The sequence below is a fragment of the Mus caroli genome, unplaced genomic scaffold, assembly GCF_978045245.1.
Source record: "Mus caroli unplaced genomic scaffold, Mus_caroli_1 scaffold_17, whole genome shotgun sequence".
NCBI lineage: Eukaryota > Metazoa > Chordata > Mammalia > Rodentia > Muridae > Mus > Mus caroli.
Window position 1 is genome coordinate 86799737 of NW_028227272.1, and position 19567 is coordinate 86819303.

Below are 19567 nucleotides of genomic sequence, written 5' to 3' on the forward strand. Positions count from 1 at the left end.
GGCCACATCCCTGATGGAGTTCAAAGAGCGTCGAGGCTGCTCACAGCAGTCCTCCCTAGGATCACGACTGTTGTCTCAGCCACACTGACTGAGGGTGAGGGCAGCGGAGGTGTGGATGTGGGGGAAGACGGTGTACAAATGTAGGCCAGCTGAACCTCACAAGCAGAGGAGCCAGGGCACAAAGCGTCCTCGGACCCACGATCCCGCAGGAGCCCCGGCAAATAAGATGTGTTAGACCGTTTCAATGTGAATGTACTTCATGCTCAAGTGTGGCTCTGTTAGGGGGTTCTAACCCAGGCCACTGGCTGCTAAGTATGGGTCTACAAACTCCCAGGAACAAGATTCACAGTAGCTACCTACAAGAAGAGACCAACTTCTCCGAAAAATGCTGGGAGGTAGTAAAATGACTTCCATTCATAGCAACAACAACAACAACAGTAATAATAATACTAATACATCAACAACCCAGTGGAAGGGTTTTGGGAGAGAAACCTCGTTTTGAGGAAGAGTCTCGGCCCTGCCTGAAGCTGGACTCCAGGGAAAGAATCACCACAAAGCCATCACCTCCCACATCCCATTACCTACGACTGGGATCTTCCCAGGCTGCTCCCACGTGCAACATTAAATAAGTGCCCCGTAGCACTGGGTCAACCCTAGATTTGCATCTAAACTGTTCTTTGAGGCAAGGCTAAATGCCAGGAAGCTGGATTTTAAACAGGTAGCCTAGAAAAATGGGAAACACAGAGGTACAAGGGAACTCAAAACCTTTGTCATTCCCATACCCCGTGTGCAAGAAACAATGCTACATCATTTAAAATGTCTAACACGAGGCTGGAGAGCTGGCTCAGCGGTTAAGAGCACCAACTACTCTTCCAGAGGTCCTGAGTTCAAATCCCAGCAACCACATGGTGGCTCACAACCATCTGGAATGGGATCTGACGCCCTCTTCTGGTGTGTCTGAAGACAGCTACAGTGTACTCATATACATAAATAATTCTTTTTAAAAAATGTATAATATACGCAAAACTGGCCAACTCCAGATACAACAAAGTAAATATTTAAAACTATGCTTGGATTGCATATATGTGCAGTAATCTAATTTCATCATGAACAATTATTCACACAGGGTGCCATGGGAACGCATTCCCTGAGCGAACCACCTCCAGACCCAGGGTGACACATCCAGGAAATGTGTCTGAGTTAAGAAAGGCCCTTCCTGTGGCCTCTGATACCAAGAACTCCACCGTACCCTGGCTTCTGTGGATCAGATCCTTCTAGAACACTGGGTTCAGCTGCTCCTGACTAATATTACTTGGTTGCTTGGCAACCAAAAGCTGAATTCGGCTACACTGATCCTGGAGATGGGAACCAGAAAATCACAGCAACATTGTGCTGTCAGCACTAGAACCCCAAGGAAAGTGTAACTGGGGTCCTGGAAAAGAAGGTGTCCTTTTTGTTGTTGTTGGTTTTGTTTTTTAGCAAGGCTACAAAAAGTGGCTACGGGCAAATCACGGCCTTTCTGGGGTTTTAATCCTGACAGTTTGAAAGACCCAATTCAAGCACAAGGTTGAATCGTGCCTAAGTATTAGACTTGGGAGGAAAAATGCATTTTTAAAAAGAAGAAGAACATACTATCAGAACACTTCTTTGAAATTCATGGGAACAAAATTGCAGGTGTGGGCAGAGAGCGAGGGCACCAAGAACTCACCTCCTGGGAATAAAAGTTGTGCATAAAAAGGAATTAGCAATGACATGAACTGTTCAGCTAACTCAGAACTCAAATCTTATATTCTAGTTGCGATCTTACACATCAGATGATAAGAAGTATGGAAAATGTTATGTCAGCGGGGAAACGTTCTTATTAGCACCAAGATTTAAACATGAAATGGTTTTCCCCACCTTGTGGTAACCTGTTATATAACGTTTGTAAAAACCAGATCATTTCAGGTTTTCATACTGGGTGTACTGAATTTTAGTTTCCCCAAGTCGCAGCACCGTGCACACGCTGGTGCCCTTGTGTGACCCAAAGGGAAGACGTGTTTAAAAGGACTTTTACCTTGCCATCTGGAACAGTGTCATCAAATATTCCCTCTAAAGATCTCTTTACAGCGTCAGTCCCCTCTCCAAACACCTGCACAGACCAAAGTGTCATCTTAAAAAAAGGAAATCTGACCAACAGCGCAAACGAAGCTCAGGACAATGGCTGGACAAAGGGGAGGGGCTTTCTGAAAACATCACAGCAGGGGTGAGGCCCTCCTGGATCCCAAGGAATGACACAACTTAAGATGGCAAACCACAAGAATCAGGTCCCAGGAAATCAAACTTCCCACGCCTTTAATAGTTCAAACATACACACACACACATCCATTAAAAATGAAGCTACAGAAACATAAAATTTTTTGTCTATTTTAGAGTTCTGAATTAGTGCTGAAATTTCTATTACAGTATTTATGGCTAAGCAAGATTTTTTTTTTTTAAATTTACTTTAGGAATTATAAGAATGATATAAAAACACATTGTGAAGGTATTTGCTCGCATCTATTGAAATTCAACCACACATTCCAATCTACCTAGCTACAACCTAACCTGGTGCCCAGAAGGTAAGGCCATATAAACCAAGAGTTTTGATAGAACCTAAGTCCAAACTGCAAGGCCTCTCTCTCCAGAAGGAAGGAAGAAGAGATACTGATGCTAACAGCCTCCTTCTGAAGGTGAGGCAGAGAGCCACCGAATCTCGACTGTGCCAGGTCCACCCTACCCTCCTGAAGATTAAAAAGTAAACCAGGTTGCTCATGTCCACTTGCATCACAGGCTTGGCTGGTCTCCTTCAGGTTCCATCAAGACAGAAAACGCGATGTTTCAAAGTTCAGAGTGATTTGGTCACAACCTCACAAATGTTGTCCAGCTACAGTAGTAGTCCACAGGACGAATACGCCCTCCAAAAAGACTCAAGTCCTTAGTCTTCTGCTCTAAAACCTAGACAGGTGGTCGGAGGCTTCCCAGTGCCCGTGACAACAGCATGAGAGGAGCCTCAGCGGGAAGACAGAAGAGAAAGACCATTGGGCTCTGTTACACGGGGCTCCACCAAGCATCAGCCCAGACCAGGTGAGCCCCATGATCCTCTGCTAGGCTTGGATCTGAGTAGAGGCAGCCATGGTGGCTACTCTTACATTCCTGGGCCCTCGCTCCTATAGGCCAAGGAGCTGCCCATGTAAGGCCGCCTTCCAAATCTCAGAAGCAAGGAAATGGTCCCTTTCCCTGGAGGTTGCCTTGGATCCCGCATCAGAGACGGCCTAAGAAGACTATATTTAATGCTCACTTGGCTTCCTGTGGAGCCTGCTCTCCTCTGAGGACTTACATGACTGCTGCACTTTCTTTACTAGGTCTGTAATTAAGCAGAGTTTGGGGAGAGGACAGGTGGGAGAGGGATGTCGATGACAGACTAATGGCAGAGCTCAGTGTTTGGACTATAAACTACTTATTAAAAACTGTCTCGCAGAACTAAAGTGTCACGTTGATTTAAAGTGTCAGTAAAGACACATGCATGCATGCATGCACGCACGCATACACACACACACACACACACATTTGTGTTGACTCTGGGGCCTACCTGGTTGATGGTTGGGCGTCCCTGCTTCTTTTTGGAGGTAGTGTCTAGGCCCCAGAGAGAAGAAAACCTGCTCCTTCGCTTGCTTGCAGACCTGGACATGGCCTGAGTACGCCTTCTCACTCCGATCTCACCAGTCCGGGCTGCCACCTGGGATTTGTTAAGACAGAAGAAGCAAAGGGCTGACACCGGTGCCTTGAGGTGCCGTCTAGCCTACCTTTCCATAACCGCCTCTCACAGGATAGCGTTCAAAGCATTAAGTGACGGCATGGGGACTCTGGGACCTTCACTGACATAAGATAAAAAGCTGGCAAGCTCAATCACTGTAGAAAATCAGAATAATAAATAAAACGGCAATACAATATGCTGCGGTGCTGAGAGTTAGCTGTCCTCCAGGCAGACTTGAGCTGTACCGACTGCATGGAACCACGTTTTCTTGAGATGCCTCCTGACAGCTACGGGACAGTTACCTAGTAGCATCTTAATTCAAAATGACACTGAAGGTCTGTGAAAACCAGCAGATTTCTGCCTGCTCTGATTCCACACTAAATCTAAACCAGCCAATCTCTTCAATCTCTGAGAACATAGAAAGCCATCCTCTTCGCTAGGCAAGTAATTCGTGGCCCCACTACCCAGCGTCTCCACTAGAAAATCCATGATGTATCTGGGCACTTGGCCAAGAAGTCAAAGCTGGCTTTTCTTTGGAGCGGGGCACGCACTGAGCAGTTCTGGGAAATGTTTTCAGAGGAGGGGGCTTTCTTTGACACAGTTCATCCCTGGTGATAGGAAGGACTGGGTCACAGCCTGAAACATCAGTCTTTTCCAGGATGAAAGACAAAGGGGGACACCCTGCAGACTGGACCACTGGGCTAAACAGTCTCTCTCTGTCTCTGTTGTTTTTTTTTTCACTGTGTTGGGGATTGAACCCAGAACCTTACACATGCTAGGCAAGCTCTCTACCACTGAGCTGTACCCAAGGCTAACAAATGTATTGATGGATGGAGGGTTTTCTCTCATGCATACATATACTCTCCCTCATATGTGTGTGTGTGTAAGTGTCACATAGATCTTCCATAACTTACATATGTTATGTTAGGTGAGGAGGAAATTACACTTCTATTTCTTTTTAAAGCTATCCTCTGCTGAGATGCCTCCAAGGTACCGTCTGAACAGGGAAACACTTCACAACAGAATTCCACATATCTGAAGCTGCCACAGTGACAGTTGTGGAAGTGGGGGGATCCGAGGACTCCAGAAAGTCTGTAGAGCATTCAAGCTTCAACTTTACCCTTCAGGTTATAAACAATGTTCCAGGAACTTCAGGGCTCTTCTGCCAGGAGATCTCAACAGGCCACCCACAAAACCTCCTTTCAAAAGGGCGAGGTAGGAGGCACAGCCAGTCTGACTGGAAATTAAAGCCCCCACCTGTTCTTTGCTGCTGGAGGTGAATATCTAAGAACCTAGTTGTCATAGATTCCCACGAGGGCAACTCCCAACGTGCCAGGTGCCAACTGGCAGCAGCCTCCGGGATGAACTGGTATTGGGCAACACAGGGGGCCTCCCAGCCTACAGCATGTCATCCACGAGGCATTTCCTGAGTCTTTGGTACCGACAGTATCAACAGAGCAGAATCCCAGAGAGTAGACAAGCAAGGACCCTCACATGCATGAGGACTGGAGCCAGACAGCTTCTCTCAGGGCATTAGGGAGAAGGGTTTTAGACTCAGAGACAAACCCAAGGATGAGAGAGCCGTGGGGTCCTGCTCTGTCTCAGCTAAGCACTTACTTAAGAGACAGATCAGGGCATTAAGAAGCGGGAGTCAAGATTCCCGTGAGAATTTTTATGAGAAAGATTTTAACCTACATTTATTCTTTAGGTATTTGGTTGGGGGGGGGGAGTCCCACAAAAAGAATGCATCATAAAACATGTCAGATGTTCTGGTCTCAACTTTCTGAGTCGAAGGCAAACAAAGGTTGTAACATGATTGGATCAGAACATGCTGACACACGTGTGTTCTGTTTAGACACAGAAGAAATGGTGCTGAACTTTAAAACCCTAAACAAAACAAAGCCTGAAAAAGAAAAAAAAAAAAAATCCAGCTGTTTGGTCTCAGTGAATTTGCAAACGAAAGAGGCTGCTTCTAAGTACAGTGTCCTTCAGTCTGTCTGCCCTCATGCTACACACCAGGAGGGGTGAGAACCCCATATCTGTGGATTCAAGCAACCCCAGATCAAAATTATTCATGTTCCATATGCATTGAGCGTGTTGAGACACCTTCCCCGTCGCCGTTCAGTAAACAATGTAGTCTAAGGACCTGCAGAACATCTGCACTGCATTACGTGCTGTAAATTAGCTTACACATGGTTCAAAGTGTGGGGGAGGGTAAGACCCGACTATGTGGGAACAGTGAACACACCATGTTGTGTGAGGCACTTGACCACCCCCTTGGGTATCTGAGGGGTTCCTGATGCCACTCTTCTGAGGATGCTGAGGGGTGACTATCACAGCAGGGGTGTGGTAGCCTGCACATTTCCTTCCCAGCATGCCTCACTGTTTGCACTTAACCATATTCCATTAACTGCAGGTGTCCCTCTCCCCGTCTTGCCTACATGAACCCGAGGCTCCAGTAGGGCAGACTCTGTTCTTTGCTCTTTTAACCCTCGTCACAAGGCTAGCAGCTGACATACGCCAGGGCCGTGCATGGATTTGTCAATCAATCAATCTATTTATTTATTTAAAATCCAATACCGTGGCTGCAATAAACTCTTGGGTTTATAGTCTCAGGAGGGAAGAAAAGCACAGAAAAGATAAACCTGTGCTACCTACCAACACACTCCGTGCCTGGCTGGCTGGCTGGCTAACTGACTCAGGCTGCTCAAAGACTCTAGCAGGGACTTTCAAAGTGAGAAGGCCCTAAAAAGGTACTGGTAGCCACCTCCCCCAGCCCCACCCCCACCCCTCTCAAAACAGTAATGACTAGAGGGGTATAGAAAAACAGGCTGGCAGAACTGCTGGACAGAACGCAGAAGTTTCTCAATGATCAGCCCAGACAATGGCTCCTCTGTGGCGGTCACCTGACTACCTATCAGTCAGCTCATCCGTGCAAACAAGGACAATGATAACCTTTCTTCAAAGAATACAGCGGAGGGACCCTTCAGTTAATGAAGGCAAATCACTCAGCAGGACTGAGGCTCTCCTAGTGAATGGGACTCCCCTTGTAGCTCAAAGCCCTCCCCTGGCCCTGGAACCCTTGCACCTCCTCCGCCCCCACTTAAAAGGAGGGGGGTACATCCTAGACAAAGGAGAAATTGAAGAATGAGTCGGCTCCCATTGAGAGGAGGGGACTCTTAGGGTCAAATGACAAGGAGAGATTGGGGGCCGGGGTGTCCAATAAATCAGAATGAAATTCCCTGCCTGTGTTGTTCTTCAAGAGCCTGTGCAGAAAATAGAACAAGATACCCAATAGAGTGACCGAACGTGTTCTGTCTCAAGTCAAAGCCCTGCTGCAGACAGGCCAGGATGCATGGACACCAAAACCAAGGTTTGTGCTGGCGAGGCAGTCAGCAAGAAACAGAAGAGAGCAACAGAGAGGCAGACTTAGGGAATTAAACAGCATTCTTCCAAATAACTGGGCAAAAAGACCCTTCAGAGTTACCAACTTCTCCAACGGGGAGATTCCGCACACCTGTCACCAGATGAGGCGTGCACACGCCATAGACATTAAGAGGGGGAGTTTAGATGATCAAAAATCAATTACGTCAAGCGGCTCAATGGCTTCTTCTTGTCTGTTTCGGAGACATAAGCTCCAATGTCTTATAAGAAAAAATCAAAGCACAGAGGTTTAAGGGATGTGGATGCTGGAGTTCGAGAGGTGGTGCCTCACCCGAGCTTGCTTGTTAATAAAAATAAATACTTTTGATTAGGATATTCTAACAGGAGCAAAGTGAAAATTTTCATCTCATATTTTCTTCCCACACAGAATGAAGATTTGGCTAACTTAAAAACTGTAACAGACTTAGCCCATGCCATTGGTGAAAACTAGGTTCAGGACTTAGTCCTCACTCGCCCAGCTATTACAGACAAAAACGAAACTGTAACAGCCAGAGAGATGGGCCAGAAGGGCTGAAATTAGCAGATAAGACGGTTTTAACAAACTCTAGAAATTGGTGTTTAAGACCTCTTTCAAAATGCAAACAGGGCTGGTGAGATGGCTCAGTGGGTAAGAGCACCTGACTGCTCTTCCTAAGGTCCAGAGTCAAATCCCAGCAACCACATGGTGGCTCAAAATGCAAACAACCTTCTAACTATCTGAATGATGATGCAAATCTATTTACAAAGAATGCACACACCTTGGACCGAATTATAGCTCAGAATTCAGGGGAGGGCTCAGCTGGCACTCAGCTGAGACTTCCCAGGGCAGCTCTGTCTGGACCCTGACATTTAACATCTAATTCGACAGCAAATGTGTCACGGGTGCGGTACCCCTACATTATGAGGACGTCCCCCTACATTGGCTACAACGTGTTGCTTGTACACGGGTTGTTTTTCCCCTTTGGCAGAAATGGACCCAAAGTACACAAAGCTGTTTGTAATTTAGCAAGTGTTCGAGATTACAGATTGTCAACACAGTACAGTACACAACCTACTGCTTGCTCTCGGGGTCAGATGAAAGCCTCCTTCCTTAGGAGAGCAAGTGTTCGGCAACTTCATCACTGAAACTTGGCCTTCCTCAAACACACCATATAGTTGCAGCCATCAAACTACAACCGAGTGAGACCTCCAGTCTCCACAAAGATCTGTGTTTAATCTATGCTGTATGGGGGACTGGGGAAGGCATTTCCACCCATGATTAGATTCATGCATAAAGAAAAGCCCTCCATCAATCATTTACATAAAGTTAACTTCTTTTCTAACTTTGCCAAAACTGCCTAAGAATAACATCAACGAACACTGCTGTGAACACATCTTAAGACAGCACTGTTATGGGGCTGGGGTGAAGCTCAATGGCAGAGTGCTTACGTACCATGTGGGAGACCTGCAATTCCCTATACCATGGACAGGGGGTAGGAGTGTGGGTACAATGCCTTTGGAGTTTCCTTTACACAATAGTTTAAGCCCTATCCAAAGAGATTTATTTAAGCACATTTCCACAAAGGTTCAAATAAAATTTTTTGCATGAACTGCAACGTGAAGTTTTGGAAATCTGTATTAGACAGAACCAGGGAAACACTTCAGAGTCCCTGTCAGGTCCTATTCAGGAGTAAGCATTTGAGATGAATATTTCTCCAAAAGTCACTTGCTTCTACTCACCAGGGCATGAAAAGATGACACGGAGAAGATCCCAAGGCGGCCCATGGCCACCTTCGTGGGCCGGCTCGCAAAAGCAAGCAGCCTTTTGGGGTTTGGCAGCTCCCCGCCCTGGAGGCTGGCGAGGTAACAGCGGAATCGGAACAGGTCCATCTGGAACTGTTCGAGGTTCTGCTCCCAAACGAAGATCTACAGTCGTGGGGGGGAGACAGGGGGAGAGAAAAGGGTCAGGGAAGGTAAGAACAAATGTTAGCCACCGTCTTCTCCAAGAGTCTTGCAGATCTGTTTATTGTAAGGCACAATTATAATCCTAGAGGTTAAACAACGGGGCGGGGGGGGGGGCGCTCTTAGGGTGCATGCGTTCTTGCTTACAATGACCTGTAACCATAAACTTAGTATCAGAAACATAAAGCACATTGTTAGTTACTGGTGCTCTCCTAGCCGAGATTTCATGGGGAGTGTGTGTGTAATTTCTGACCACTAACCTAAGATGGAAGGAATGAAAATAGAGGGATTCCCAGTACCAGGGAACCTTCATGTGGGCTAAGAGAGAGAGCTTTTACCAAAGAAAGAAAAGAAAAAGAAAGTCAGTTAAAGGTCAAAAGCAAATAAACTGAAAGCTTTGGTAAACACGGTAAGCGCGGGGTAAGCGCGGGGTGGTAAGAAAGGGTTGGAAGTAGGAAGCTGTCAGTGGTGGGGACCCAGATACTGGGTACGGGGTTCCACCCACAGCTAGTGCCCACACACATGTGTCTTTGTCACTCAAAGTGGCAAGATATCCTCTAGCTACTGATATGACATTCAAGCAAGATCACAGAGGGGCGAGGTGCATCCAAGAATAATACACTGACACAGACTTTAAGCTCCTAGGACTGGAGAGATGACTCAGCAGCTAAACGCTCTTGTTGCTCTGACAGGACCTGGGGTCTGTTCCCAGCACCCACGGGACAGCTCATGACTGCCTATAACTTCATTTCTAGCAGTTCCAATGCCCTCTTCTAACCTCTGTGGGCACCTAAGAATGTGCGCGATGCCCAGACACACAACAAACGACACTCATACACTTAAAGTCAAATCTTCAAAAAAAGGGCTTGAGGGGTCATCAGTGACATCTCCCTTTTTAATCTCTGGTAAAAATCAGTGAGAACCCAGACGTTCATGACGGCAGTATTCACAGCAGCCGAGAAGCTGCAAATGGCTCAAATGCCCATCTAAGGAGAGATAGTCCAGTGGTGTGTCTGGACAGGGAATAAGGAACAGGCTCGAAGGAGGAAGGTGTGCCGATGTGTAAGCTAGGGGGTGCAGATCAACTCCAAGAGGCCCTGCTAAGGGAAGAAGACAGGCAAAAGGGTCGCATACTAAGTGAATACACTATTAGGGAACATCTCAAAGGGAAACCTCTCAAGACAGGAGCCAGAGGCTGAGGGAGGCAAACACGAAGTTAGGTTCCTTCTAGAACTGGATGAGGGAAGTGGCACCTAATATCTCACATGCACTGACCGCTAAGCTGTTGTTCGATTCAAATGGTTTTTTGCTATGTGAATTTGCCTTGTGAGTTGCTTTGTGAATTTACAGCAACCAATAACAGAAAGAACAGAACAAAGGGCACTCTGTACCCTATAGCTATAGTGACCACGTACAGACTTTTGCCTTGTCATTATTCTTTAAACACTACAGCACAGCAATGATTTACATAACATTTATATCTACCAGGTTTCACAAATGATACAGGGATGGGTTATGAACACATACTATGCCATCTTTTATGTCAAGGACTAGGGCATACACAGATTTGGGATTCTGCAAGGTTCTTGAAACCAATCCCCAATGTGTAGTGAGGGCCAGCTGAGTGGACTTTGAGAAAGCACCTGTCACTTTTTAAATTTGAGTTCACTGAGGAACCAGGAATCCTCCTCACAGGTGAGCCCTATGATAAGGTGGGGAAGGACATCATAGATTTCAAACCGCGCAGATTCCCCTGGAAACACGTGGACTGGAAGGATTCAGAAGGCCCTCCCCTCCCATTTCTGCCTTCTGTTCAATGTCTTATCGTTCCCGTCAGCGCAAAAACAATCAACTCTGAACAAAGGGCGAGGAAATCTGACAGTCACAATGAAGAGTTTAACAGTCTGGGTGACAGGCTGCCTCCGAGAGAACAGAAGACGTTTCAGGATTCCTAGACAGCAACAAAAAAATAAAAGCGCTAACAGATCTGGCCCGCTCCAGACGCACAAAGGCGGTCGGTCACCTGGTCTAGGATGGTCTTCTTCTTCTTCGAGTCGGTGACGGAAGACAGCTGCATCTCCCCCATCTTCTTCATCTTCTCGTCCATGTCGATCTTCTGCTCCAGCTTCTTGATTTCCGACTTGAGGAGGCGGAGCGTGTCCTCCTTGTGGTGGTGCCTTGCGACGGCAGCTGCGCAGGCAGAGTGGATGGCGGTGATCCAGTTCTCCAGCTCTGTCTGGCTCGTGGTCTACAGGAGAAGGGAGCAGGGAGAAGAAGCCTCTTCATACAAGGTCACAGAAACTAGCAGTGAGTCCCAGGAGGCAGTGTCTCTGAGGCCAGGTATCAGGTCTAGACAGACAGACAGACAAAAAGACACCACACACACACACACACACACACAAGCCTACCTTAATATACCCCTTCTAAAATTCCACAAAGGAGGGCCAACCCCAACCCCACACCACACCACACCCCCTCAAACAGCACCCTTGAACAAGCCGCATGCTAACAACCAACGCACCCCAGTCTGAAGCAGCTCTATCAAAGCCAGGCCAAGGAGAGGCTCAAGGCGGCCAGGACAGTACAGCCTACGGGTCTCCAGGAATGCATCCATGAGCAGCAGCGACCCACGAGCCACTCACAAACCACCAACAGCTTGTTTGTTTGACAAGAACACTTGAGAGAATTATGGGGCCCATGCCAAGGGACAGGTGACCCCCAAATAGGGGTGGCATAAGACAAAGATGCTCAGCAAGGCAAAAGTGGCAACATTTGGGGGCAAAAACTCATGTGATAACTTGTTATTAAAAATTCACAGGATCTGTACAAGCTCAAACCAGACCAAATCCCCAGCATGGAAGGGTGGAGTAAGCACCCCTAGCTCACCCCAGCTCACCCCTAGCTCAGGCTAGCTCACCCCTAGCTCAACCTAGCTCATCCCCTAGCTCAGCCTAGCTCAGGCTAGCTCACCCCTAGCTCAACCTAGCTCATCCCCTAGCTCAGCCTAGCTCAGGCTAGCTCACCCCTAGCTCAACCTAGCTCATCCCCTAGCTCAGCCTAGCTCAGGCTAGCTCACTCCTAGCTCAGCCTAGCCGAGGATCTACTGGTATTTGACTGCTGCTATGAGAGGGGCATCTCTCTGCTCTAATGATGAGACACCTGGTTTATCAGTCATACTCCAGGGTGGGCAGGCTCCACACCAAGAAGCAGTCTCCAACACAAACTTGACTCAATGGGTTAAAAGAGAGACAAAGAGGAAGTTAGAGATGGTGTGGGAAGAGACAAACAGATAGATAAACAGACAGGTAGGTAGGTAGGGAGGTGGAAAAAAGATCTGGAGGAGTTGGGGGATGGGCAAGTATAATCAAAATAGGTTATATAAAATTCTCCAAAAAATTAATTAAAACACTTTTTTCAAAACTAGGAGATCAGTCAGGAAATATTTGTAAATATGGAGATGACAAACTTTTCCAGGTATTCCCTTAAGCCCAAAGAACTCCGTAAAGGCACCGGGTTTAGCTCAGCTGAAGAAATGACTGGCTCAGTCACTGTGACACTAAGGTGTCTGCTGCCATCATTTTTCCCTTGCAGGGTAGTAATCTGTATTTTTACCTAACTCGCTGGTTGGCTTACCAACAAAATTCTTTTATCAGGACCCCTGCCTCCCTCCAGCATATTATTCCTCGGTGCCTAAGAATGGAATTTTAGTTAAAGGACAACGGAAGCCATCGGTAATCATCCTGAATCCGAAAGCTTTGTATTCCTCCAAAGAAATAGCGTCCAATATTAAAAATGTTGTCTTGCGAGAAAACCAGCTAAGAAGCCTGAAAGATGCGATGGTTGCTGTGCTTATAAAGAGAAACGCGGTGCGGATAAAGACTTCGATCGTCCGTCTGCGCGTGCTCAGAACTGGACAGAGGGAGTGAGTGGCGAGCCGATGGAATGGATTTCTGCAGACTGAGCAGGGAGAGAGCATGAGGTAGAAGCACTACGGCCACAGGTGAGGGGTAAAGATGGGCAAGGAGTTGCCTTGTGCACAGAAGCATGAACACTGACCCCTGAAGAACTTAGACTTACCTTCCCTGTCAAGTTCCTTGTCTTACACCTTTCCCCTGAAAGAGTTTAAGCTCCTCCCACAAACAGTGACCCCCTCCGGCCACTGCCAGGCTGATGCAATGTCTGCGCCCTGCCCCCACCCCACCCCACCCCGTCCCCCCCAAGAGAGGCTGCTTTGATTGGCTGAGTTATGTTTCCTGATTGTTATTTATCTGGGCTGGTTTTCAGAGACAGGTTAAGACAGCTTAGATGGCCCAAACTCTTGATTTTTTTTATCCTTAGCCTCCCAAGTGACTACAGGATTACCAGGGTGAGCCACCAAGCCTGGTCACATTTTTATTTTTGTTAGTGAAAGAATCAACTCAGATGGAAAAGTAATAATGTGGATTATTTTCTACAAAAGAAACCAGTAACTTCGGTGTTGGCAAACATTTAGGGCAGCTTGAGGCCCCGTGCACTTGGCATTTCTGGCTGCTCAGAGTGGGAATAAATGCTTCAGAAAGCAGTTATGTACAACCGACTAAAGCTGGGTACGCAGACGCCTTGTGGCCCACTACATGAACTCACGGTGTAGAACCAACTGAACATATTCATACGCTCAGCAAAACTGAGCCAGAACTCACACGGCAGCAGCATTCAAAAAGAGAGATTTATTTATTTTTATTTTTTGCATGTGTGTCTGTGCATTATGTGTGCAGTACTGAAGGAGGCCAGAAGGGGTAGCAGATTCCCCGGAGACTGGAATTAAAGAAAGGGGAATCAGTTCTGCTTCCTCCTATGAGGACCTCAGCCCACCTCAGCCACGGGCAGGGTCTTCTGTTCTGATGTCAAACAGGTTACCTCCATCCACCTCTCCTTTAAGAAGTGGGATGAAAGGGGACAGGGTTTTAGCTCAGTGTTGCTTACCCAGCATTCCCAAGCTTTGCTCCTTTGCACACAGACAGTCAAACAAACAAATGGAGTTGGTGTCAACGCAAGTGAAATGCCATCAGTCTTGGAAATCACTTCTTCTCCTAAAGGCCAGCAGATGGTGACTGCCACCGCGGTGCTCAGGTGGAGCTGGGACCCATGGAGAGCTATGTGGTAGGTACAGAAGTCTAGTGTAGGAAAAAGGAAAACTGTTCTGGAAGCAGACAGAAGCGATGTGGTGTAGCAGTGTGAATGGGTGCCATGCTATTGGGCTGGGCACCTATGCAAATGGTTAGGATGGGATTGGTCTATGTGTAGTCTATGATAACCGGAAAGAACAGAAAAATTTAGAAATGAAAAGGGAGCTGGGGAGGGGCGCAGATGGTAAGGCGCTTACTAGCAAGCATGAGGACCTGAGTTTGAGTCCCAGGTCCCACGGAAAGAGCTGAATGTGGGGGTGCATGCCTGTAAGCCCAGTGCCAGAAAACGGATACAGGAACAAAAAGGCTTCATGGCCAGTCTAGCCTCGCCTAATCAGAGAGTTCCGAGACAATGAAAAGGCCCTGTCTCTAAAATAAAATAAAATAAAATAAAAGAAAAGTAGATGGCTCCTGTTCCCTGGCTTAAACACACAAATACACTGGCACATACATGAAAAAATAAATAAAATACAATCAAAGGCAGAGGAAAATGTCAGTCCCCTATAGCCAGAGACACATGTGACAGCAGGTTTAAGAGACATTTAGCCATCAGCCCCTTTAACCACTGACATGTCTTAGCCATCTAAGTGGCTGAAGGCGTTTCCAGTAGTGAGAAATTTTGCTCCCGCTGTCCTGTCTCAATAAAACATTCCCCGTCGTTAAGCTGAATTCATTTCAGAGCACAACAACTCACTAAATGGGCTCTTGAGTAAAGTCGGTCCTCGGCTCAAGGGAGCCTGGTCCTGATGAGAGGGTGGGAAACCTTCGTGCTGACTACCCTCGGCAGCTACCTCTGTGGAGAAAAGTCTTGAAATACCTCATCAGTTCATGGGCTCCAGAGTTCTGAGATGACCCCAGCAGACTACTAACGTGATACAGCGGAGTCCAGGGTGGCCTCTCTGTAAACTAAAGTCTAAAGCCTTACACTTGGGAAAGCGGCTCAGCCCACTAACCTTATAGGAGACAAATGTCAGAGACATGATCTAAGAAAGTGCTCATCACCCAAGGCCAGGGGCCACAAAGGTAGGAAAGAGAGACCACTCACACCCGCCCGCACACCCTGGCTCACCCTCGCCCGGCCACCCTGGACAGCCCACCCTTAACAGCCGTCCCCTACGTCACTCTATGACAGTGGCCAGGTAGAGAATGTGACTCTTCTGCTGCCTCTGTGGATGCTATAAATACTACATGAAGTTCAACGAGGGGAAAGAGAAGTCCTTGCCAACAGATAATCAGCAAAAAAGATGTATTTGCATAAGAGCCCTTCTGTGCTCAGAGATATGATGAAGCTTGGGGCTTCATTATGTATTTAAATAGATCTAGCTGCAGATTACCCACTGCACGGAGGACCCTTGGTGATTTTACACAATCAATGGTTTACGTGAGCGGCAGGAAGGGAGGCTCGATTTAAACTGGAGAAACGAAACCCTAGAAAACAAAGGCCAGACCTGGGGAACTGAGACTTGGGGTACACAGAGTCGACAGAAGCACGAGAATTAATTCTGCAGAACGTTAAATGTCTATTTTTACTTTTAAAGGAACAAAAAAAGGAAGGGAGGGGAGCGTCCATCTTTAAGAGGCTGGATAAAATGAGAGTCCTGTGTGAATTCTTGGAAGGCCTTTCCCTCTTGGTCCTGTTCATCCTGTGTACAAGTTCTGTGAATATAAGCCTTAATGAAGTGCTCATTTTTAATATCTGTATAGGGAACCTAACATGAAAGTTCTCCACCCCCACGGGAGGTCACACAACAGTGCACACAGGCTGGCTCACTTCCCATCCCCAACTGAGGGTCACTTTTTATAGAAGTGAAGTATAGGAAGTCAGTAGCAGAGAGGCAGGGGCTGCTAGCCACATGCAAAGAAGTACATGGTTATCAGTGTCTCTGAAGGCAAAGCTGAGGACCCCTGAGAAAACACCACAAAAGCTATCAACTGAAGAGCCGACACAGAAGGCCACCGGGCGTCTCTCTAGGCGGTGAGGGTGAGGGTAACTGACCACAAGTGGATCGCGGCCAGGCAGGCTGAGGTGGCTCGTGATTAACTGTGAGCAGAGCCTTAGATCACCAGGTATTGGGTGCGAGTCTCCAGCTGAAAGTCAGAGAGGATGGAAGCAAAAACAGAGACTCTGGAGCTCCCCCTAAACCTCCTGCCTCCCGAGAAAAGCCAGCGGACCTGGAGCTGGAACCTTGTCACCGTGAAAGAGGAGCAAGGTGGTGGAGAGACGGAGGTGGGCTGTCCCTGTCACAAGTCCAAACCGCTGAAACCAGCCTGCGGCAGAGCCAAACCACAGAGTAACTTCTGGCCCTGTCACATACTCTTCCCTATTAGGGTGCCTGGAGGCAGCTCTGCCCTAGCCCTACACCCCGGGAGGCTGCAGACTTTGAAGCGCTTCAGTGTCCCTGCTATGGCTTGAACATGACTCCCTGCAAAACCTCATGTCTACCCTGGTATCCAAAGTAGTTGTGTCTAGCGGAGGGCCCTGGGCCAGAGGCAGAGCCCTCCTGAGGGCATTCGTGTCCTTGCTGCCTGAGGAAAAGTCCTGCTCTCCTGGAATTAGATCCCGTAACACAAGAGCGGGTTCTCACATTCCTGGCAGGAGCTCAGGTTGAACATGCTGCCACCAAAAGCTGTTTTCCAGGGGCATCCTGGGAGCAGAGATTCAATCCACATCATTGGAAAAACAGGACTCCGTTATAAACCAAATCAACACACTTTCGGCCAAAGTCAAGACCTGAGATAGCGTTTGCCCCCCTGTATAATATAGAAGGATCTGGATCCGTCAGGAGGGCAGCAAACTCATTTCAAAGGCAAAGCCCACAAAGACGACATTTACAAGAAATTAAGGTTCTGTGTTTTGTCTTTGGGTGGAAAAGTTTACCAAATAAGTGGGGGAGGACTAGGGTCAGAGTTGATGCTGTTGGCGGGGTTAAGTTAGCAAACTCAGAATGAGCTGACAGTATGGTTGAGAGGAAGGATGGTGTGGGAGAGGGAAATGGATACATTAAAGCTCAGTGCAGGCTGCTCAGGCAGGCTGACCACAGGCGCACAGGATGCACGAGTCTACAAATACCAAGGAAAACGGCTCAAGTACCTGGGACAGATGTGGCCTCCAGGAGGTCAGATTCATACTCAAACAGGAAAATGGCAAGGGCCACTAGTGTAAAAGAACTCTAGCGCTGAGCACTTACAACAGAGCAGAGGGACAGAGGAAAAGCTGGGTACTCCCCAGCCATGGGTCTGAGTGATGGCCAGCAGGCAGGCTGCCCTGCAGGAGGCCCTTGCAGATAGGATGCCCAGAGGAAGGGGAGCGACATCAGTCTGCACAAGCCCCCTCCACCATCTTTTCTACAGACTTTACATCTTTCTGTAGACGACGACGTTCAGCCTATTCCCTAACCCAGTCTTCTTGTCCTGGGCAATTATCTGTGACCTCTGTGACCTTCCTAAAGCCCAACACCTGGAAGAGGGATCCCTGGAGTTTGATGAAACTCAAAAGTGCCCCTTATTCTCAGTGAAGCCATGTTTGACTTCAATAACAGGATGGTTAGGAAGAGCACGCGAATCTTCCTTCTGATTCTTACAAAAGACTAAGCGTTCATGGTGTTGACGGAGAATCCACTGTCTATCAGACACAACCATTTAATCTGTGACTAAAGAAAACATATGCAGTCTTTTCAAGTCTCCTTCTAATAACACAAAGTATCATTTCTTCTTATGAGTTTTTATAGCATCCAGGAAGTGGCCTAGTAAAAATGGTCTTCTAAGTGACAGAGAAACAAAGGTGAGGCACTTCTGCTAAAGCCACTCGTTTCTTACGAAACCGCACACATTTTCTACTCAATCAGGTGTCTGTCTCTCTTGTCCTGTCTGGTAGCTAAGTTCCCCAGGCATTTGGCACAGGAACGCAAAACACATGTTGGGATGTTTCCTGCAAGAGGCTAAGCTGTCAGAAACTGCGGCATCCTCTAGGAATGAACGGATGCAATCCAGGGAGGAAACTGGACCGTGTAAGTGGTAGGTGCTGCCTCTGACATCAAGTCGGAGGAAAAAGCTCTAATTAAAATAGTTCAGGGGAGAAGGAGATACAGCCACACTCGGCAGGCAGCATAAAACTTCCTCTGCATCAGCTACTCCAGCACTCTCCCTCATTCCCGCCCCCACTCTTCACACAAAACCCCTTTTTCTACTTCTGTGGGTTACACGATTCTCTTTTCCAGGGCGAGTGTGTGGGTCTCTGGGCAACAGGGACGAATCAGCAGCGCACCGGCTCAGGAAACTGTGCAGTGAATTGAGCCCTGGGGCTGAAATAACCTACAAATTATTTCCATAATCACAGCTGATCTCCCTCGCTGTAACCTCACCCAGGCACACACAGGTTTCTTTCAAATCCAGCCCCTCTGGAGCTATGTGGATTACAATAAGTAGATGGCAGAAAATGCCGTCACGGATCCCAAACAACGGTAATTTCCTCTGAAAAGGTTCACTTTGTCCTTTATCCCACATAAGTGGGATAAAAGGCCCCCATTAAAAGAAGTCCGAGGTTTCTATAAACACGGTCTTGTGTTGCCTCAGAAAGCATTTTGTACAATGTGACTTACTGGGTGGACTCGGCTAGCAATTTTATGACCACGTAGGTCCTTTCAGTGGGAACTCACAGTAGAGGTGAGAAAGGAACAGGAAGAGGAGGCCTTCCTGTTGGTCAGGTAACCAGCTGACACGCAGGCCACTAACAGGAGTACACAAGGAATGGTTCCACTCTTTGGACCAGAAAAGGATGGTCACTTCCCTGTCTCCACTGCTTGTGATCAGTGGTGACACTGGCAGAGCACTCAGACAACAGGAGCATGTGAGAGAGGAGAGAGGGGCGTGGGTTAGCTTTGCCCTGACATCCACTGTGTACCCTGGAGGCTTCCTGCCTTTCTGAGCATCAGAACAATCCAATCAATAAAACAATCTACTGAGTGACCCCCTGCACCGCCCCCCACAGGTCCCCTCTGGCCACTCGGCGTACTTTCAAGACTTCGATGGACTTTAACTCCGCCCTGCTGGAGATATATAAAATAAAGGGTACCTTTTCTAAAGAAGCAAAGTATGAGAGCAATATTAAAGTTAGACGGTAAAGTCAGGACCTCTTGCACACTCTGCAAACGCTCTACCAACGAAGACTCGTCCTCAGACCCTTGACTACTAATTTAGGAAATATCACCTTGCTCCCATTACTTTTTATAATGAATCTTTTGAAATTGCTTTTATAATATGAACA

General features: G+C 47.5%; 1 protein-coding gene across 6 annotated transcripts in view; it reads right to left on the minus strand.

The window, feature by feature from the left end:
* Nucleotides 1-19567, minus strand: part of Tiam1 (TIAM Rac1 associated GEF 1) — a 349838-nt gene that overhangs the window by 70779 nt on the left and 259492 nt on the right. For all 6 annotated transcript variants that reach the window (XM_029470566.2, XM_029470562.2, XM_029470564.2 and 3 more), the window contains 4 exons: nucleotides 11163-11387; nucleotides 8918-9103; nucleotides 3611-3757; nucleotides 2057-2131 (listed from right to left, as the gene is read on the minus strand). In XM_029470566.2, the coding sequence (XP_029326426.1) occupies nucleotides 2057-2131; nucleotides 3611-3757; nucleotides 8918-9103; nucleotides 11163-11387 (633 nt within the window). The remainder of the gene's footprint in view (nucleotides 1-2056; nucleotides 2132-3610; nucleotides 3758-8917; nucleotides 9104-11162; nucleotides 11388-19567) is intronic.